This window comes from Hermetia illucens, chromosome 3, assembly GCF_905115235.1.
Source record: "Hermetia illucens chromosome 3, iHerIll2.2.curated.20191125, whole genome shotgun sequence".
Taxonomy (NCBI): Eukaryota; Metazoa; Arthropoda; class Insecta; order Diptera; family Stratiomyidae; genus Hermetia; species Hermetia illucens.
In genome coordinates, this window is record NC_051851.1 from 98,944,364 (window position 1) to 98,967,593 (window position 23,230).

Consider the following 23,230-nt stretch of genomic DNA (forward strand, 5'->3'; position numbering starts at 1 on the left):
TCTGTCATGAAAAAGTATAAGTGACAAGATACAACCTTAGCGGATTCCACTTGGGATGTCAAATTCCTGTGAGATTGTACCTCGATGTACTAAATGAAATTTCCTAGCATATGTCGCTTTCAAACATGAAGGATATCTATAAAGCTAATAATCAATAGTGAAAGAGTCGAGTTTGAATCCTGGTTTTTAAAATCTGTTGAACCATTTTATTGCTAGAACAGTAATGCTACATCAAGGAGCATTGCGCTAGCATGGGATAATTAACCTGCTTGGACTAGATAGGAATGCATCCACGGTTGAGTAGGATAATGCCCAACCTTCGACGCTAATTCTTCTGTTACTAGTAACATATGAACCATGGCCTTCCATTACGCAAGGTTATGTACTATACATAATGTAAATGGTCCAAAAAGACTAGAAATTTATTCGAATAGTGCTTTCGACAACCATGATTACGCAGCTTCTTGTAATAAAATAGAAGTGATTTTCAATATGCATTACTGACAAACATTAATTCAAAGGTGGTAGGCGTACGATAAGTCATTGCTCTTGCAAAATTTTTGTAGTGTTATGTCAGCTAATGGCGTAGTCTGGGAACTTACATAGAATCCGGGGCACCGATTTTCATCAAAAGATTGCACAAACTAATTGGAATATTGGCACCATTATATTATGTGTAGAAGCCACGGAGTTGTGCCTCTGTAGAGTGGTTTTGTGCTAGGAGTTGGAAGATGAAGTACTTTCGTTTCGCTTTTTAGCCACGCAATTTAGCACGTTAGAAACAATTCAAGGCCGTTAAAACAGAACAAAATGCGCTCTGAGGGGTGAACTAATAGATTTCGTCAATATGTGTAACATCCTTCTTCCAAAATTACATTGTGAATTATGGATAGCAAATTATAAATTGTTTTGGCCATGGTGATTTTAGTTCAGCCTTGAAGCATGCATGAAACAATAATGCTGCAAAGAAGAATTAAAACAAAAAGTCTTTAATTTAAAGTGAGCAGAAACTTACTGAGTTGTGGCGGTGCGCATAAGGTAAATCCAAAAACCATAAACCACGTGATTACGGCTACCAATCCATTGTGTTTCATTTTGCGGTCTGCAATGGGAAGCATCAAAAAGATTTACTTTAGAACAGCTATGAATCAGCTAAACAAATATATGTGTACATATAAACAATTCTTTATTATTAAAGACACGCTAAATATAAATAAATAATACCATCATCAAACAAACAGGACCTGACGTACTAACTGGAAAGGTGGGGAGGAGAATTGGAAACTAAAAACGATGGACATTTCAAATATGAAAAATTTTGTACTTGTGAGGAACTTTAATATTTTTCATATAAATATGTGCACATGTGCTAGTGCAAAGTGAGCTTTAGCAGATATTCGTATTTGCACATTCTTAGTACCGGGAACAAAATAGCCATGGATAGGTCACCCAAAATATGAAGGACACAGTACCAGTGCAAACGGATCGGAAACATTGTGTACAAGCTCGAAAATCCATTTTTTTGTCCGTCGAATTTAGCTTGATAGACTGACGTTGGGGAGATGGCACTTTGCCCGCAAGTAGAAGCTAGATGGAGAGAAGGTGCAGGAATTAGGGCTAAATCGATTTAGAAGAAGGTCAGTAATTCTTTGATCTCTCTTGATGCATGGTTGTGAACGGTGGACAAATCGTTCTGAGGGAATCCCTAAATATAGAGGAATGCAGAAAATAGGGAACGAAACAGGACAGCACAGTTCCGACGAATCTTATTTTCTCTGTTCGAAGGAAAAATACGAGCGATGAGAAAGGTACATCTAAAAAGAACGGGAAACCAAAAGCTGGACGAAGCTGGAAAATATTTATGTGGACATATGTTCCATCCACCTAGCACGTACTGTACATGCATATATTATGTCGGAGTATTCTCTTTATCGTGGTACTGACATTCAAAGCCGTAAAATTTGCACTGAAGCGACAATTTTAGCCTACCATAATTTTGTTAGTAATATTGCGATCTCCACCAAAGCTGGTAGGATCGTGTTTTGTATTATAGCCTATGCTACTGCATACTGATTCTCGGATGAATTTTGGGGGGGGGGGCTTTTCAGTCAATGAATATAAATTGCAATTTTATATCAAGACCTTGATCCAATTGGATGTTTGCGCTAACGATAATTATTATTAATATACCATTATTAATTTGATTTGAGCAGATATTGGCATGGAGGGCATTTCAGAGCCTAGGCACGAATTAGTGGTAGGTTCGTAATTTTTTGCAGATTTTGTGGTTTGGTAGTTTCTGAGAATGGGTCCGTGAAAGAAATGACCAATTTCTAGTCCCTGCCCTCCCATCTTTGTACTAAATGTTAACTGATAACAGCGTTAGAAAACGTACGTTTTATTACCGCCCAAGTAACGAGGTAACGATACGAGTGAAGATTCTTATGCACCTGTGTTCGAGTATTAATTCCGCCAAGACCTGTAAATATTGTCCTTGCACATTAACTGCACGTCCTCCACTGCATTGTTTTTATAAGTCTTACGCTGGCACATGTAAATCAATTATACAACAATATGGCCAAGATTTGCATTAATTTAATTTCTCACACTTGCAAAATGCAAAATATGTTTGAAGCAATCGATGCGGATAGATACTAATCAACATTACAACAATGTTATTATACTGAGTATAATTAATATGGAGTAAACAATACAATTGAACTATCCGTTTTGACATCTTTCTTTTCGGGACCCTACACTTGCCAGAATTTGCTATATAGCTTGTTACCATTACTGTCGAAACGTAAGGTAAATTGAAAGATTGTCCTTTCACGCAACGCTGATTGATTACTTAAAAAGTAGCAAGTAATAAACACTAAACCGAATGCTTCCTCATAGGTAAGATTCAAATTGCTCGCTTCGTGACGTGACATGAAGTATCAGCCAATCACGGCGTTGTCTTTTCCGTCTTGTGAAAATTTAATTTTTAAACCATTATAACTAATATATGAGCATTCCAAATTGCTTTTTTGATGGAAAAGCTGTCTGGCGTCCTGGCCTGCGCCATCGCTCCATCTTAGGCAGGGTCTGTTTCGTTTTCTTTTTCTACCATAGATATTGCCCTTATAGACTTTCCGGGTGGGATCATTCTCATCCATACGGATTAAGTGACCCGCCCACCGTAACCTATTGAGCCGCATTTTATCCACAACCGGACGGTCATGGCATCGCTCATAGATTTCGTCATTGTGTAGGCTACGGAATCGTCCATCCTCATGTAGGGGGCCAAAAATTCCTTGCAGGATTCTTCTCTGGAACGCGGTCAAGAGTTCGCAATTCTTCTTGCTAAGAACCCAAGTCTCCTTGGAATACATTAGGACTGGCAGGATCATAGTCTTGTACAGTAAGAGCTTCGACCCTATGGTGAGACGTTTTGAGCGGAACAGTTCTTATAAGCTGAAATAGGCTTTGTTGGCTGACAACAACCGTGCGCGGATTTCATCATCGTAACTATTATCGGTTGTGATTTTCGACCCTAGATAGGAGAAATTGTCAACGGTCTCCAAGTTGTATTCTCCTTTTTTTTTTTTCCCGTTTGACCAGTACGGTTTGATGTTGTTGGTTGGTTGGTTTTCGGTGCTGACGTTGCCACCATATGTTTTGTCTTGTCTTCATTGATGTGCATCCCAAGATCTCGCGCCACCTGCTCGATCTGGATGAAGGCAGTTTGTAAGTCTCGGGTTGTTCTTCTCATGATGTCGGTATCGTCAACATAGGTCAGTACTTGGGTGGACTTAAAGAGGATCGTTCCTCTTGCATTTACCTCAGCATCACGGATCACTTTCTCGAGGGCCAGGTTAAAGAGGACGCATGATAGGGCATCTCCTTGTCGTAGACTGTTGTTGATGTCGAATGGTCTTGAGGTTCGGCTACAATTCCATCGGCTCCTGGCGACTTATGATTTTTTAGCTAATGAATTGCACGGACTGTTTCTCCTAAACTTGGTGGTGGCAGTATTTTTTCGTCGTCCTCAGTTGGCGGGACCTCCAAGTACTCAACCCATCGCTCCAATATGCCCATTCTGTCGGAAATCAGATTTCCCTCTTTGTCTCGGTAGGATGAGCATCGAGGTGTATAAGGCTTCATCCTCATCAAATTGGATTGGTGGTGCTTAAATTTCCATTCTGAGTGGCCAGAGACGACCGGGGATGCGAATTTGACCGTGAAAGGTCCGCCCGCAAATTTTGAAGTTCCATCGAAGTGCTCCGCCAATACGTGTTTGTATACTTCTGTGACAGCCAGTCTCAGGAACACTTTAATCCCTCACATGTCATTTCACAAAAATTCAGATGTATTGTCACCGGATTCTGAAAAATAAATCAAACACTGAGATTCGCGCGCACCTATTGAAATAAACAACACGAGCGTTAAACCTGGAAATGAAAAAATAAAGAAGTCGAGAAACTGGAAGTTGGATGCTTCAGGTACGAAAAGTTTTGTGTATTTTTTAGTACGTACCACGTAATATATGCATATATTATGTGAAAGTATCCACTTTCGTGTGATATTGACATTCAGAGTCTTGAATTTACAAAGAAGCTGCAACTTTGACGTATTATAACTTTGTTAGTAATAGTACGATTTCCAACAAACTTGGTAAGATCATACTCTATATTATGTGTGTGTGGTGCTAGGATGAACTTGAGGGGGGTTTTGCAGCCAATTATTAAAAATTATAGTAATATACTATTATTAACTTTATTTGAACAGATATCGGTATGGAAGGTATTTCAGAGCCCAGACACCATAGAGTGGCAGCCTCCTAATTTATTTCAGATTTTTCAGTTGCACAGTTTGTGAGAATGGCCCCCTTAAAGAAATGACCACTTTCAACCCCCCGCAGTCCTCACCTTTCTAACAAAAGTCAAAACTAAGATCGGCTTCGAAAAGTACTAACCGGGACCTTTAATTTGATACTTCACAAATCTATTAAAATCGATTTACCGTTGTTTTACACAAAACCTTAAAAAGTGTTGCTATCGAGAAAGTTTATCCACGACGCATCACATACTCCATCAATGTTTCCCCTGCCTCAGATATACTTTCAGGCACGGCTTTTGAGGTTCTCGCCCTACCTTGATATCCTCAGATCATGATATTGGAGGATGTCACTTGTAAACAGTTTTTCTTGGTTAAAAAGGGGTAGTGAAAAGGAGGTCCTCAAATTAAACGGGGAATCAGTTTGGATTCCTTTCCATATGTAATTAAAAAAAAAGAAAAAGATATAAATTCAGAGTAGTAAAAAAATATAAGAACGGAAATATAAATTAGGAAAATGCAAATAAGAAAAAAAAATAAAACCAGAAAAATTAGAATAAGAAAATGAAAACAAAAAAAAAATAAAAGAAGAAAATAAAAAAAAAATAGAAAAATAAAATAAAAAAATAAAAAAAGAAAAATAACATTAATCATAGACCATGGAAAATGAGATATAGGCCTGCTTCCCCTAGGAGATTTTCAGGGGAGTTTACATCAATTAGACAGATTTCAGATTTATTTATTGAGCAAAGAAAAGAAATACATGTGCTGTACAAAGGAATAATAACTTAAAAGCTCAAGCGTGACTAATTAAGTATGTAACGCTAACCTACGGAGATATCCGGCCTAGCCGGTTACATGTTATAAAGTGAGAAGGTGGTGCATATCAGTGCTCATTTGACATAGCATGTGCTTAAACCTAGTAATAATTTATAACTTACGACTAAACAAACTAAACAAACATAAAACAAAATAGTACTCCGTACTGGGAAACGGGAGAAAGGGAGTTTTTAGGCACCGGTGGACAAGATTGATTAACGGAATTGGAGTAAAGCGGAGTCCTTTCTCAATGGTGTTAGCATTCTGAGAAAGGGCTACCTTTTATTCGTTTTGGGCCTGTGCGAGGACAGTGACCCAAGGGGGGAGGAATGAAAAGGGCTGTGGGATTGCGGGGTATGTATTGTGGGGCTAAATTGGTAGAAGGAGGGACCTTAATTTAGGGAAGAAATTAATGCTTGGCGATATTACATTATGTATAGGCTAATTAGTGTCTATTGTCTTAATCTGTACTAGGTAAAGAAAAAAATAATAGGAGGTGATCTACATCTGCGCGGGGGATTGACTGCCAGAACAATGGGCTTACGCGGTTAGCCTCTGTGAAAGTCCGGGGAGGAGTTTTGATAGAAGGAGGGGATGAAGGAGGGAGAGGAGACGTGGTGGTTGAGAGGAGAGTCAGCCCTTACACGTAGTACCTCTGCTCGCGTAATAGTGCATTGCGTTTAGCGAGATTTTTTATCAGCGGGTTAGGGTGGGACAGCCACTTTTTCAGTCTGACGCGCGACAGCTTGATCATGTGCGGAGTTATGGGGCAAACCCCGGAAAGGTCGTACAGAAGAGAGTTTTGGTGGAATTTTAGGTTTGGCCTTCTGTATTTGGCCGTGCATTTCCTGAGTATCGTCCTTTCAAGCGTTGGAGGGCTTCTGCTACGTTCGGAGACATGGTAGCCCATGCTGGGAAACCGTAGGTCAGGGTTGGACTACATCAATTAGAAAATCAATCAAATTCCAACTGGAATTTATCAATGACAAATATGGTCATACTAACGCTTCATTCATTCATGACTAGTTTACAAACGAGATTGTACTTAATGTAAATTTCTTACATTGTCGCGATACTTCCTCAGGTCTTCGAGTTTGTCCTAACGTCCGCAAGGCTTATGTCCTCAGGAACGTGTTCCCGAAAACAGCACGATCTGTTTCGAGTGGATTATATCCTGAAGCTCCTCATTCTTTCCCAATAGAAAACATTTACACGCAATAACAAAAATATATCGTGATTGTAGCTGTTCTCTCAATAACAGTGCTTGACTAATCAGCGGAATTCGGAGCTGAAAAGCTACCAGCAATAGAATAGAATTTCTATTATACTTACAGCAGATTTCAATAATTGTGTGAAGCAAAGAATGAAGTCATTGAGGCAGGAGGAAGGAGGAATGAAGGTATTGAGTCGAGGGTGTTGGGGGAACACAGGATAAATTAGTTTTGGTTCGGAACTGCGGCGACCTCAAAATAACTGAGAGCGTCCAGATATTAAGATACTGAAAAGACATAATCCTCCTTTTCACATTAAACATGCACCATCGCCGGTCGACGTTCGTGCGGGGAAATTTCGGACCAATTTCACTCTTTCTCAACCACTTCTCCCATATTTTTTTATCTTAATATTTTCCTGTCCTGTCCCCACTAACATCGATGCCTCTGCATACGTGAAGGACGCAGGCGAAACAAGGCCCCAGGCGGAGAATAATACATTTTTGCATCGGTCTGTCGCGGCGCAGCAGTAACAACACACAAGAAAGTTTTAGACTAAAACGTCAAATTGAGGTCATCTGTTACAATTTCGATTATTGGCCATTCTTTCCACTTATTCGAGTGCATTCTAGCTTCGTACCAGTCCGAAAGTTTCACGCTGACTAATTTCTCACGAATTTGATTTTCGTCGCAAGAAAGGAGTGTATCCATCAGATTTTCTTCAATTTGGGATCAATATCTCTATATAGAATTTTCGTTCGACTAAATTAAAATACGAAGGCAACATAACACCGAGGAATAATAAGGCAAAACTTTTATACAAAGGAGACTCAATCCACTTTGCATTTGCACTTGGGCTGCATTTTTTCTCTGATTAAAATTTCCCACACTTACTTTTAAATCAATTATTACATGCGGGATTGCAATTATTTCAGAAAAAGGATTCGATCAGTTCTCCGCAATAATCTAAACGCGTTCTAGTGTATATTATAATCGCTGCCACTGTAAACTCATTTCCCGGTACAGCTGTTCTGCTGTCGTCGATCAGCCAGTCTTAGTCCCGCTCAGCGAAATGCAATATCACTCGCTTCAACCAGATCAACCATTAGGCCTGCATACCGAAAGATATGAACCAGTCAAGTTTAAATGCAAAATCAATGTTCCCTTTTGACCGGTCGTACAATTTTTGGAAAATGTTATTATGCACAAATTGACAATTTTTATAGAAATATGTAAACTACTTTTAGAATTTTAGAGGAAGCTAACAGGTGGTAGGCTTTGGGAAAATGGAAATAAAATTGAAAATATTATGCGGTTAATGTAAGTGAATGTCGGGGTGGGTAGTAGGAAATTGGGAGAAGCATATTGTGAAAAACAAGGGGTCTTAAAATGGAAGAACAGGGGAGAATATTACGTATCAGTGAATGCTTCCCCTTTTGTAAAGATTGCCTCTAGAAAAGGTGCCAAAGATGCACACACCACAGCTCCTAAAGGAAGATTTGATCCTAGAGCCAAAGAAGTTTTTGGCGACGCGACGCTGTCAAGATGGTAAATACTACAAGTATTTACTAAGGCACTAAAACTATTGCTGAAACGATCAATGCTTAAAAGGATCTTCTAAGGGGAGAGAGTTGAATCCCAGGTTATAAAGAACCTACGAGCACTACAGCTCACTTGGGCCGTCCCGGCGCTCTTTCCTATAAAACCAACCAACCACGGAAATTGTAAAGTAACGCTCATAAGTAGGGTTGTTTTGACAATGACAAAGAACTTGTAGAGACTTTCCAGAGAAGCGAGGATAGAAAAGATTAAATGCCGCTCCTTATAGAGCTCCTAACCATGCTGTTAGGACTGGCGCAACTGATTTGTTGTCGTGGAAGAGGCAGATACTTGTTTCTCTACGGCGGCCTAATAACTGGGAGAAATCATATTATACAATCGACTATTACCGACAATTTGGCTCCAGAGAAGCTCATTGGATTGGAGTATAGCATGCAATTGAAGTTAGCTCATGACGCGATATCTTCTAGTAAATTTTCTGTTATGTTGACCTTGGATGTTAGAAATGGGGCAAATTCAGTTAGTGTGGAATGCATAAAGAGCTCATTGGCTAAAACGCACATTTTCGTTCTGGAGATGTCACAGTGGTCAGAGATGAGTTGCTAATGAAACTATTAGCGCCATATTATCGAGGCTGCAGTTGGAAGAAATACGATTATGTAGTGTGTGTGGCGATGGTGGTCCCACCATCACTTCAGAGCCTGTTACTAGGTACCTAGGGGTCGCGGAATAAAATTCAAAGGGTTGTCTGAATTATGCCTACGAGAAAGCAGAGAATATTAGTTTATCGTTGTCAGAGATCATGGGCAACATCGAAGAGGCGCGATAGAGACGTACGTTACTCACCCCCGTGCCCTTTTCTACATGCCGTGCGCTGGTCTGAAAAGTAGTACTAGCCTGAGAAAGTAATTTGAAAAGGGTAAACATGATATAGCGCTTAGTGACGCTACGAGGACGTAGCGCGGTAAAGACAACGCGAATGGGTACGAGAATAGAAAAATTACTCTACCTGAAAAATATACATGAAAATAAAGACTGGCATAACACGGTTCACTGGGAAAGTAACAACAGAGATGATTCGCAAAATTTTAACCAGACCCACATACTATATTGCAAAATAGATGTTCCGTCAATATGGCAAAATTAATCACTATTTCAAATAAATTGTGTTGGAAAATGGTAATTATAAAAGTGTCTGTACTGTTTCGGGTTGTATGATTTTCCCGTTTGTCATAAATTTTAATGCGCTCGAAAATCTTGGATATGCCAATTTTCACAGTTCGAAATTTTACTCAGTGTATATAGCATAGCGTGTTAAGGCCTAATTTTTGGTGTATTTTTTTATACTAACTTTTATATCTCACGTTTCTCTTAAAAGCACCTGCTTCTTTCTTTTATAGTTTATATGCGCATAGATAGATAAAATGCATAAACCGTCGTGTGCCCAAACACTCTCCTTCTTCTTCTTGTTCATCATTAGCGTCGTGTTACTCAGTTGCGACATTTTGTTTGGTCATAGGGCTTATCAGGATGGAGTCGAGAGACTCACAAAACACCATCCAGCGTACTAAACCATTGTTGTTTCGGAAGGGTCTTTTGATGGTTTTTCATTGAGTTCTATTTTCAAACCAATTATGGCAAGTAAATTCCCGATAGCTCGAATTGCATGACCATATCACATATCGATCTTGAACGTCCTCATTTCGGATGTTATCATGATATGTTAAAGCACGTTGTTCATTGTTTTTTGAAGTCAGAACGACAGAGGACAGCATGGCAGACGACACTGCGGTAAATTTTAGATTTAGGGCGTTTGTTGATGTTTCGATCACAAAGAATATCAGTTATTGAACAGGAAAAATTTGAAAGGAACGTAATAACAACAATAATCGTTGGAGAAACACTCCAATTGTATCAGGGCCTTGAAGTGTGTTGGAGCACTTCATTCAAGATTGTAACGGTACATTACAGGATTACTGTACCTTGACATCCAATCAGGATAGCAAATCCTTCTACCACCAGTAAGATTTGAACCGCGACCTTCCGTTACGGCAGCTCAGCGCTCTAACCACTTGACCCATCCGGACACACAGAAACTTACTGCGGAAAATGCTGCTTTGGACGTATGAAACTCAATTCCTACCGTTGTGTGAATTGTGTTATATGTTAAATCAGTCTGAAGTGTTTGTTCTGTATTATTTGTAATTTATTTTTGTGGACGTTCACATGAATGTCATACAATAACCCATAAAGAATGATGGGCGCCATGATCGTGTTGAACAGAACAACACATTTGAAATTGCGATTAGTAAATGGGTGTAAGGGAATGTATGTTTTTGGAGATTTTCTTTTGAAATACTGTACACATATATGCACGTATATAAATTGATCGTACCCATATTTCCGATTCTCTTTGTGCACAAAAGCGTTCATATGTACATATATAGTACGTATATTAAATACCGCTGATTTAATATACAAATATCTGAATTAGATACTACCCGCAAATTTCTTTAGCACGCATATACTATATACCTACATACATATATCTCTGAAGTAAAACTAAAACAAAATAATTCTTTGCGACCCCATTCATAAGATGAATTGATATGTAATGATGACGTCATACAGGTTGTAGTGTGCACGAAATTCACAAAAAATAGCAAAGTTTCACACCCCACAACTTTGTTAATAATAGTTTGATTTTCTTCAAACTTGACCAACTTGTGCATTATGGTCATGCCAAATTTTATAATTCTGGGATGAACATAAGGGGGGTTGCCGGGTAAATTTCTGAAATGTGGAAATATACTATTATTAACTTTATTTGTGCAGATATCGGAACCGGATATATTTTGAGGCCTAGATTTCGTAGGGATGCACCACTGTGATTTTTTTCAAGTTTGTTGGTTGGATAGTTTCTGAGAACGAGACCTGTTTCACTTTTTGGGGGTCACATTTTGAACCCTCACTCCCCTATGTTTCGCCTAATATCAAATTTGGAAGTTTCGAAAAGTACTAATTGAGCCCTTTAATTTGATATCCCACATGTCCACATTTGATGAAAGAAAGTGTTGCACCCTCCATTCACATGTATCTCCTTAAACTTAACACAAAATGGCGCCACAGTTGCATGTAAAGAGAACAACAGAGCACATACACTTACTAATTTTCGTGACAATCGGTCCAGCCGTTTCCGAATAAATCGGCTGTGACAAACAGACAGACAGACAGGGCCATACTAGCAGTGGACGATCTATCGCAAACATACTGCACGTGTTGCTTATAACTGAGCTTCCTGGGTGGTGATAGACAGGAAGCGCAGTTATAAGCAACACGTGCAGTATGTTTGCGATAGATCGTCCACTGCTAGTATGGTCCTGGCGAGGATGATACCGAACGTGGGAGGGCCACGGCATACCTCTAGGTTGCTTATAGCCAAGGTGGTGACCTCAATCATGCTCTATGTGACCCCAGTTTGGAGGAAGGCACTGCAGATGTCAGTTAACACTAGCAAACTGACTGCAGTATACAGGAGGACAGCCTTGAGGGTATGCTCTGCTTTCAGGACTGTCTCAGATGATGCAGCATTCGTCATCTCTGGAATGATGCCGATTGATATCTTGGCAGATGAGATATATTCGCGAACAATATGGCGAGATGGCGAATATATACAATACGAAGCCAACCTCTCCCTTATTGCAGACGAAGAACACTGAGAGGGAGAGCTCCATAAAAAGATGGCAAGCGCGGTGGGAATGCTCGGGAAAGGGTCGGTGGACTCACAGGCTCATTCCTGCCATCAAGCAGTGGTTGGAGAGACGACATGGTGAGATTAATTATAATCTCACCCAGTTTCTCACGGGATATGGAGGATATCTCCAATACCTTCACAGGTTTAAATTGGAGACCTGACCCGACTGTCCAAATTGTGATGGAGTTCCAGAGGACCCAGAGCATGTATTCTTCCACTGTCCAAGATATGTGGAAGAAAGGAGGAATCTAGAGGAGACTCTAGGAGAGGTGCTGGTACCAGAAAATCTGGTGTCGAAAATGCTAGCACATCAAGATAATTGGGATGCGGTCAACTCCGTGATCGTATCTACTGAAGATAAATTGCGAAAGGCAGAGGAAAGGAGAAAAGCGCGGTCACGTGCGCCGCGTGTGGAAGAAAGGTGACAAAGGTAGAGTGAGCTGACTCCGCCCCGTGATGTAATACCTTATGGTGGTTCCGCGGGGCAGGCAGGGAGTCGGGGGTGGTTTTAGTGGGTAAAAATCTCACACGTTGGTGTGTCCAGACCAGTGTCTTTTGAAGATTTCCACCTCCTCAAAAAATAAAAAAAAAAGACAGACAGACAGACAGACGGACAGACAGACGGACAGACAGACGGACAGACAGACATCGAATCGATTCTAATAAGGCTTTGTTTCACACAAAACCTTAAAAAGCCAAAGAAAGGCCTCTACATGGGATGACTCATTAAAGATTTTCCAGTGGTGGCGATCGTGTTACGGGGTTATATACAATTGTGGGGGCCGGGAAAATAGCAATTTTTTTTATTACATATCCGTTAAGTATATTATCTCAGGAATACGTATTTCCCCAAAATTTCGGAGCACTAGGTCGCTTGCTGCTGCAGCATAATTGTATTTGGACTTTCGAACCTCGTTTGCCGTATATGCCTGCAGTTACAGCCACAAGAACAGGTAGAACGCGACCACTTATTTATTATAATAATAGCTAGTCACTGAACGATAGTTTTTAATTCGCATTTACAAAGTAGAATGCGACTTTTAACCATATAATCTTAGGTATCTTGAAGAAACAAATGTAAAGCCTTGGTTTCAATTCTTATGATTTTAGAGAAGTTATTGGAACGTCATTCGGACCGATAAATACGCGTTTTATTACAGCGATCGAGATAAACCTGGCATGTGACATTTACCTCTTTAACACTGTCATTTCCGAACGACTCCGAATATCGAAAAATCACTTTGGACATTCATTCTACACTATATACAATTGATGCCAAGAAAAAGTCGATTCTTCGGATCCGACACTTGGGATCATCGTCATCATCATCAACGGCGCAACAACCGGTATCCGGTCTAGGCCTGCCTTAATAAGGAACTCCAGACATCCCGGTTTTGCGCCGAGGTCCACCAATTCGATATCCCTAAAAGCTGTCTGGCGTCCTGGCCCACGCCATCGCTCCATCTTAGGCAGGGTCTGCCTCGTCTTCTTTTCCTACCATAGATATTGCCCTTATAGACTTTCCGGGTGGGATCATCTTCATCCATACGGATTAAGTGACCCGCCCACCGTAACCTATTGAGCCGGATTGTATCCACAACCGGACGGTCATGGTATCGCTCATAGATTTCGTCATTGTGTAGGCTACGGAATCGTCCATCCTCATGTAGGGGCCAAAAATTCACCTCAGCATCACGGATCACCTTCTCGAGGGCCAGGTTAAAGAGGACGCATGATAGCGCATCCCCTTGTCGTAGACCGTTGTTGATGTCGAATGGTCTTGAGAGTGATCCTGCTGCTTTTATCTGGCCTCGCACATTGGTCAGGGTCAGCCTAGTCAGTCTTATTAATTTCGTCGGGATACCGAATTCTCTCATGGCCGTGTACAGTTTTACCCTGGCTATGCTATCATAGGCGGCTTTAAAGTCGATGAACAGATGGTGCAACTGTTGTCCATATTCCAACAGTTTTTCCATCGCCTGCCGCAGAGAGAAAATCTGATCTGTTGCTGATTTGCCTGGAGTGAAGCCTCTTTGGTATAGGCCAATGATGTTCTGGGCGTATGGGGCTATCCGGCCTAGCAAGATAGTGGAGAATATCTTATAGATGGTACTCAGCAACGTGATACCTCTATAATTGCCGCACTGTGTGATATCTCCCTTTTTATGTATGAGACAGATTATGCCTCGCTGCCAATCGTCAGGCATTGATTCGCTGTCCCATACCTTGAGCACAAGTTGATGAACCACTTGGTGTAACTGGTCGCCTCTATAGTTAACCAATTCGGCTGTAATTCCATCGGCTCCTAGCGACTTATGATTTTTTAGCCGATGAATTGCACGGACTGTTTCTCCTAAACTTGGTGGTGGCAGTATTTGTCCGTCGTCTTCAGTTGGCGGGACCTCCAACTCGCCGATGTTCTGGTTGTTCAGTAGCTCATCAAAGTACTCAACCCATCGCTCTAATATGCCCATTCTGTCGGAAATCAGATTTCCCTCTTTGTCTCGGCAGGATGAGCATCGAGGTGTATAAGGCTTCATCCTGCTGACTTGTTGGTAAAACTTCCGCGCCTGGTGCGGTTGCTCCCTGTACTTTTCTAGTTCACAGACTTGTTGGTTCTCCCAGGCTTGGGATGACCCCCTTAAGTGCTTGTATTGGAATGTATGAATTTTTTTAAAGACATAATCCTCAAACAAGCGATCTGATCGATAGAGGTTCCTAAGTTGCCACCATTTTCATCGCTTGATCATGAATTACACGCTATACGGTCGAAGTAGCTACGAGAGTTCCGGAACATATTGCAAGATCAGTAGGTGCTTCGGAAGATCATTTTGCGATTCTAGTCAACCGCAATTATTAAACCATTAAATATTAGCTTGGCGCTGAGTACTCATGAAGAACAACTTAAGAAGTCGAATGAGCTCTTTCTTGTACTTTCTAATCACGCTCGGAAGTAAATTTAACTTTCGTACTAATACTAAATCACATCAGACATCCCCTGAAAAATTAATGGTGTTGCTATTTTATTGCTCAGTTGCAATTACTCATCTTAGGGGGGACTCGGTCACGCGGGTAATTAAAAGCGTCTACATACCTACCATGTGTGTATATATTCTAATCACTTTTGCTTAGAGACTTTTCTGCACCGATTTCAAACAAAAACACTTCACTTGAATTTGTTTTGGATCCCCGGTAAGACATCGGTAATAATATTATGAAAGCAAAAGGTTGGGATGTTTAGAATTTAAATTATTAGAAGTTACTAAAGCACTTTGTGGTGCATGTGGGTTTGCATCTAATGCATCAAAATATAATGCGGAGTCAAGGGAATTCAGAAGTGAAACTGCTTTTAAGGTGGTTTGGCGTCCAAGAGCCTTGGTTTGCAAGACAATGAATTGGAATTTCTGGTTACTAATGTGGAGTAATTTAGGCAAGAGTGAATAGAAAAGACTAGGAATTCCTCCCTTGAAAGATCAGGAAAAGTGATGAGAAAATCATAGCTTAGACATTCAATCAATCAATCAATTTTCTCAGTGCCAGACTCTGCGTCAATTTGATAGGGGAAACACCATGAGGATTACACCGAACCACTTTAAATTAGATGGTGGGGATTCCGTGATTAAGGAAAACCTTACAGAAATTGTATGTTTGCTATTCACTCCTTTATGGAGTTCATACTGCCTTTTCTTCGTATTATTATTTTATCTTCTTAGTTGATTATCGGGTTTCAGTTTCATTTTCCCACTTCATATTGCATAAATGATAGGCCTAGAGCCACGGATCAGCACAAAGCCAAATACAAATAGCCATGATGAACTCGAATTTGAACCCAGGGCAACGAGATCGAAAGATCAACGCTCTACCAACTCGATCATCGTGCTGTCAATTACCCAGGTTAAAGCCGAAACGGGAAAGCGTTTAACCGGGTGCCAAACAAATTCATTTGTTTTGTCTTATGATAGCATATAGTGCAGAAAACTTTCAAGCACTGGGTTAACATAAGTTGCATTACCGTAATAGAGAGCTGAGAGCTGAGAGCTGTTTTCGAACCAAAGTAGCAATATCAAACCGCTCCGTGTTTTAGTCAGTGGTCATAAAAGAAGCACCATTTTGTACATTCCTTTCATGACATTAATTCAGGGCACATGGAATATTCCCTTTTATCGTCAGGTTGAGGACACCTTTTCAGGCATCTTAATCAACAACTCAGTTCTCATTAATGACCTCTAGCGGCTGTTCAAGAAACAGCCGTTGGATTAGTAAGCACTGCTGAAACACAGCTGGATAATGTAAGCGGCCGGTGTCGAATTTGGAGATCGAAGCTCCCCAACCTGTGAAAAAGACTGGGTGGCTGGTTACTGAAAATCCGGTTGTTGGTTGCGACAATAGGTTACTCGTATCTAGAATGTAAAGCACGCGGGGAATCTGTCAAGCAGAAAATAAAATCCCAACCTTAATAACTAATAGCCTAATTGGTCTAACTATGGCTGTTTCAGTAATTGTCGATACAATAACATATCACGTTAATATATGATTGCTATTCACCCTTTGGTAGGGTATAACGTCCCAACCACACCTCACGCCATTGTAGACGCTACTACTTTTCTGCGCCAAGTGCTTTTCGGGTGACCCACTCGTCGACATCTTGAGAGAGTAGGCTCTACTAAAAATCATGTTAAGCGTATATGTAACTGAGAATTTTTAAATTGTTTATAGTTTAATTTTATTTCACCATGACTCTATAGTAATTGATCAATAATATCAAGCGACGATCGTTGTTAAATGTTCTTGAATAATGACGCTAGTTCGAAGGACCGTGGGGGGCATTTCAACTAAATTAATAGTCGTCGGCTCGGCTAATCAAAAGGTGTCTATCGGCAAGGCCTCTGTGCATTGTGGTGGGGATGGTCATACAAGACCTGCCGGAGGGAAAACTGGGGGTGGTTCTTATTACCAACGGCAGGAGACCATACTGTCAATCTCCGGGTAATGATAATCAGATGGCCTCAAAATCAATCATTTGATAGTAGGGGGAGATGATCGATGCCAAGCCTTTTCTTCAAGAGACACTTGGACTTGTGTGAGAGAATGCAGTAAAGGCTAGTTCATCTCTAGTAAGAATGGTGTCTAATCCTGGGGATGAAATGTAGTTGTATGCTGCTTATAATCTGGGTGGTAAAATCCTTCTGCTATACATGGTTCCCGTCTAGGTACCACCATTGTGTGTCATGACAAGAACGATGCGTATAGATCACCTAATGCACGAGATGCACTATTTCTACGAGATAAAGACAGCTAATTCGTCGGAAATAATCGCTAGAAAAGAACTGTACAAAAGAGTCCAGCAACAGTGTTATAATTGTATAGCGCGGCCCCGAATAGCGCACACTTATTTGTATGCAAGTCTGTAGATTTTGTCATTGTTGATTAACAGAAATTAAATTAACTCCTGTTTTGACAATATCACTAGCGGCTAAATGCCTGCGATGATGGAAGCAGATAGAGAGCTGAGGAGACGAGATAGTGAACTCGCTAAAAAAAGGAAGATAGAGAGCGAGGTGAATGTGAACCGTAAAATGTTTTTGGGGGCGATATCCACAAACGTAAACTTCCCCTCCTTTTTATTGAAAAGGTATCAAAATCATTGCCCAATATTATTTTGATAAAGTGTTTGCCAATCATTTTGACCAACATGCTTCTGCGCTCTTCGGCTACGAACCATTTTACTTCTAGCGCTGGTGCAAGAACGATGTTTTTTTTTCATTCAAAAATAAAGTACGAAAGCACTACCATGTATAAAGAGGAAAATTTGACTGACACAATTTTAGTCCAAACTTATACCGAGCACTTATGATGAAAGTTTTGTAACGTTAGCGTTAGAGACGTTGGACCATCTCATTTCTGGCTGTACTGTTATGGCACCGGTGCAATACATCACCATAATGCTGTATGTAAGGTTATTCATCAAAACCTTGCATACAAGCATGGGCTGATCACGGGATCATGTCCAGTTCACCGATATGAGCCGCAAGTAGTACTTGATAGTTCTGCTTACAGCATGTATTGGGATCGGCAAGCTCTGACTGATCGCCACACTCTACACAACAAGCCTGGCGTACTGTTAGCTGACAAGACGGGTCGCTCCGCGTATATTATTGATGTTGCTATCCCCCATAATAGCAACATTGAACGGGAATACGTGGAGAAGAAGATGAACTATGAGCCATTGGTTCGGGAAATCAGAGAAATTTGGCGTCTCGAGCGGGTGGTTGTAGTTCCCATAATATTGTCAGCTACAGGTATGTACCTAAATCCCTCACGGCTTTCCTTGAAGTCCTGGGAATTTCGCACAGTCTGGTTCAAACTATGCAGAAGTACACCATTCTGCATACGTGCTCGATGGTGCGGGGAGTACTCGACGGATTCTCCCACTGACCTACCACTGGCCACCACCACCAGCGCCCCTTTAGTTTTTAAGTAGGTAGGATCATCCGAGCCTAAATGCTTGGCATTTAGTGCTAGTATTAGGTAAAATCCAGCATCTGCCGAGATATCACAATCTCGGAAAATAATATGAAGTAGGAATGTCGGATTAGATGAAACTCCTTAGGAGAAATTAGTTACTCTTGTGTTTATGGCTCTTCGAGGATAATCAAAGGTGTTCGGTTAGGATTTTCCTCTGGCAAGAATTGGGATTCAAAAAACAATCAAACAAAATCGAATGACATGTTGAAGTGGCTGCCGGGGGAGACGGCAAATGGTGAAGGATTCACCTTTCACTGAAGTCTTCTTCGTAAAACTAATGGATCCAAGCTCCGATTAGACAATGAATCTCTGGTTTTCGTTTAACCTAATTTAAATTGTCGAATAGCTTGGACTCTTAAATGTGACTCAACTGTACTACCGTACTGTAGGACGTTCGCATGACCTGGGCGTTTATGGATGTATTCCTGCCAATTGATGAATGGCTCTTGTTGTTTATATAACATGCTGGTCCCTCCCACTCCCAATGCTTTGTAAAATATAAGCCGGAAACCGGAAGCTTCGCGCTTCAATTATGAAAGATCCTGTTAATTTTTTATGTGAGAATATTTGGGTATACGATGTTTCCATTTATATATAGTTTGTAGCATGTACACGCTAAATATGCCCGATGTGTTAGAGATGTTTAATCTCTCAGGGAGCGGTTATATGACGCGAAAGAGGCAACTTCGACCTACTATAACTTTTCCAATAATATTGGAATTTTCATCAAACCAGTATCCTGCTTCATCATCATTATCAATGGCGCAACAACCGGTATCCGGTTTAGGCCTGCCTCAATGAGGAACTGCAGACATCTCGGGTTTGTGCATTCTCTGTCTTTCTAATAAAAACAAAGACCGGCTTTTAAAAGTACTGCTCGAGACTTTTCATTTGATACCCAACGTGATTACATTCGGTGAAAAAAATTTTACACCCCCGTTTTGCATGTATGGGACCCCCCTTAAGTCTCAACGTAGAAGGATATCACTCACTGCATGTCTGGGCGTTCACAGTTCCCACCTTCTCACCAAATTTTATGTCAACCGGCATAGCCGTTTCTGAGAAAAGTGCATGTAACAGACAGAGGAGTGGCCAGATCTCCCATTAGGCGCGACCCCAGCTGGCGGATTGGATTATTGATGTGTAAATATGTGTTCATGCACTTTCCTTTTCTAACTGTGCATGGACTAAATTGCTATGGGAAGGATACACAGAACATAAAACCACCATGGAAGACGAAAGAAGGAGGAAACTTACGGTGCAGGGGCTCGGCACCCCAGTACTGACGGTTTTTGGGAGTGAGCAAGCGGTCTCCAGGTCGTCGATATCCCTCGACCGCAGTGCCTCGGTGGTGGACAACTTGGTCACCTTGGCATATAATGTTACAAGTGATTTGGATCTGGAGAAGGAGGTGTTCAAGCGAAGTATGATTTTACCGAGAACACTAATAACAAGACCAAACAAAGATGAATTGAAGGCAGATCGTTGGACGACAAAAGCTGTGATAATACCCACCGCGCGACAGCAGGAAGTGCATTCAAAAGAAGCTCGTCAACTTTGAGATCCCCACCAATGCCAAAGACGGTGAAGGATAAGGTACAGCCAAGGTCAGTAAACGCCAAAAGTAAAGGAGCGTATAAAAGGAATAATCCTAACGGGGCTTATAGAGAGCAGAGTCCCGATCTGGAGGAATTACCCTTCACCCAGTTTGGGGCAAAATTAGTTGAGCTCTCCGAGTTTATCAAGGACAAGCATAACATGTACCAAGCCATAAAGAATATGGTTAGGGCTATTAGAGTCCTCTATACTAGATTGCAGATGGGGGAAACGAATAATAAGGATACGCCGAACCCCGCTGTGCCGACAGCAACCCTAGCGATCCAAGTGACGCCTAACCGTAATACCATCGAATTACGGCGAAATAATCAGCAGGGGCCTAAGAGAAATAAGGCGGACGACATATTCTGAAAACCAGCACCAACAGCTCAGAAGGAGGAAAGCGTACAGCGAACGTAGAAAACTCGACCAGTGTTGTGAAGCCCAAGACGAACGAAAACGATGGATGGACTAAAGTTATCAACAAAAAAGCGGAACGAAAAGCAAAAATGCGACCTCGTCCAGATGCGATTGTTATTTACAGTAAGGGCAATCTGTCCTATGCGGAGATACTCAAAAACGTCAAAGCTGATGCGGACCTATGGTAAAAGATCCGAGCGGAAATGTGAACAGAATCCGAAGAACCTAGAAAGGGGATCTCATCTTCGAGCTGAAAAGATCCAGCGTAGGCAAAACTGATGACTTCCGCATTCAAGTGAAAAACTCACTTGGGGAGAATGCCGCAGTAGGTGCTGAAAAACAGGCTCTGAAAGAGCAATTCAAGTTGAAAGAATTGTCTGTTGTGGGTTTACGAAAAGCCTATGTTGGTACTCAGCCGGCCACAATACGAAAACCAGTGGAGGAAGCGCAGATGTTGTTGACTGCCGTGTTGGATGGGTTGTCTGCCTCATGTTTGGGCACTTCGCGAAGGCATCCACCAGCAGCATTGATCGATCGACTCTAAATGCCTATTGTGCGAAGTAAAAGAGGGACACGGTAACCGGCATATTGCCGGAAGTGGGGCCCTAGAGTGGGGTAGTAGAGAATCAAATGTTAAGGGGCACAGTTTATTAGAAGCTTTTGCGCAGATGGACATAGTTTTGGCTAACGAAGGTGCTGTAAACACCTTTCAAAAAGGGGGGTCATGCCCGGTTGTGGACCTGGCTTTTGTCAGCCCTGCGCTGACGGTGGTATGTCCTGGGGTGTCAATGAACGCTACACCTACAGCGATCACCAGGCAATCTTCTTTGAGACATGTGTCGAGCCGCAGGGCAAAGAGCTATCATGTCCGAAACTGAAAAAGATTTCAGGGTGGTCTGCAAAATCTTTGGATGAGCAGACCTTCATAGAGGTGTGGTTAGATCAACCTGATAAAGCAGGCGCCTCTACGGAAAGAGCCGTTCATCTGAAAGAAGGTGGCCATTCCCAGTAGAAGACCAAAATACTGGTGGAATGATGAACTGACCGGTCTTCGATCAGCCTGCCACCAAGCCAACAGAGCTGCTCAGAGGCGGTAGGTAGAGTCGAACAGGGCAGAAAGAGTGGGCCTATAAGGCAGCCCGGAAAACCTTCAAGCTCGCCATTCAGCGAGGCAAGAGGAAATGCTTACAGGAGCTCTGCTCAAAAGCGGACGTAAACCCGTGGGGGAGTGCCTACAGAATTGTGATGGGACGATTCAGACGCCGTTCATCTCCGCAGATCACGTGTTCCTCCCTCTTGCTGAAAATCATCCAGGGGTTATTCCCCCAGCAAGAGGAGGACGAGCTGCTGGAGATTTGTGGTGGAATAGGAGACAATAAAGCGCCGGGCATGGACGGAGTACCGAATTGGCCTTTAAGCTTGCAGTGAAATCCAGGCCGGACATGTTCGCTGAGTTGTTCGAAGCGTGAATGTCCGAGGGGGTATTTCCAGCGGCATGGAAGCGGCAAAAGTTGATACTTCTGCCTAAGCCTGGTAAACCTCCAGGTGAACCATCTCCATACCGACCCATATGTCTTTTGGAGCGGGTAATCTATAATAGATTACTTCCGGTTGTTGAGAGCCAAGGCGGGCTTTCAGATTGGCAGTATAGATTCCGTAAAGCCAGATCAACCACTGATGCCATTCAATTGGTTACTGGCTTGGTCGAAGATGTAATCCACGGAAAGGGTAGTACCAGCAAACATTGCGTGGTAGGAACCCTGGATGTGAAAAATGCATTCAATTCGGCCGATTGGAATCTTATACGCAAATTCCTGGCAAAGGTTGGTATTCCCACCTATCTCGCTGCTATCGTCGATAGTTATTTAATTGAAAGGATGCCCTGGTATCACACTGATGACGGACCCCAGTGGAACGTTGTTTCCGCGGGTGTCCCGCAGGACCTTCTATTGGGCACACTACTGTGGAGCATCATGCACAACGATGTACTTAATCTTCCCCTTCCGAAGGAAGCCACAGTGGTGGGTTACGCTGACGACATAGTGCTGCTTGTTGTCGCAAAGCATCTCGAAGATGCTGAGTTATACTCAAGCAAGGCAGTCGGTGCTGTTAGAAGTCGGCTAGAGAAGTCTGGTCTGACACTTGCAAAAAACAGAAGCGGTTCTTATCACGAAGCGCCGGAAGAGAAATTACACCTGTATTAGAACCGGGAATGATATCATCACTTCCCAGCCGACCATTAAATATTTGGAGGTGGCGATAGACAGGAAGCCCAGCTATAAGCAAGACGTGGAGTGTCATCATCAACGGCGCAACAACCGGTATCCGGTTTAGGCTTGCCTTAATAGGGAACTCAAGACATCCCAGTTTTGCCCAGAGGTGCACCAATTCGATATCCCTAAAAAGCTGTCTGGCGTCCTGACCTACGCCATCGCTGGATCTCAGGCAGAGTCTGCCTCGTCTTCTTTTTCTACCATAGATATTGCCCTTATAGAGTTTCCGGGCTGGATCATCCTCATCTATACGG

General features: G+C 41.9%; 1 protein-coding gene across 2 annotated transcripts in view; it reads right to left on the bottom strand.

Moving 5' to 3' along the window:
- Positions 1–23,230, bottom strand: part of LOC119651771 (adenosine deaminase 2-like) — a 120,698-nt gene that overhangs the window by 64,788 nt on the left and 32,680 nt on the right. For both annotated transcript variants that reach the window (XM_038055524.1, XM_038055523.1), the window contains exon 2: positions 1,016–1,102. In XM_038055524.1, the coding sequence (XP_037911452.1) occupies positions 1,016–1,094 (79 nt within the window). In that variant the 5' untranslated portion in view covers positions 1,095–1,102. The remainder of the gene's footprint in view (positions 1–1,015; positions 1,103–23,230) is intronic.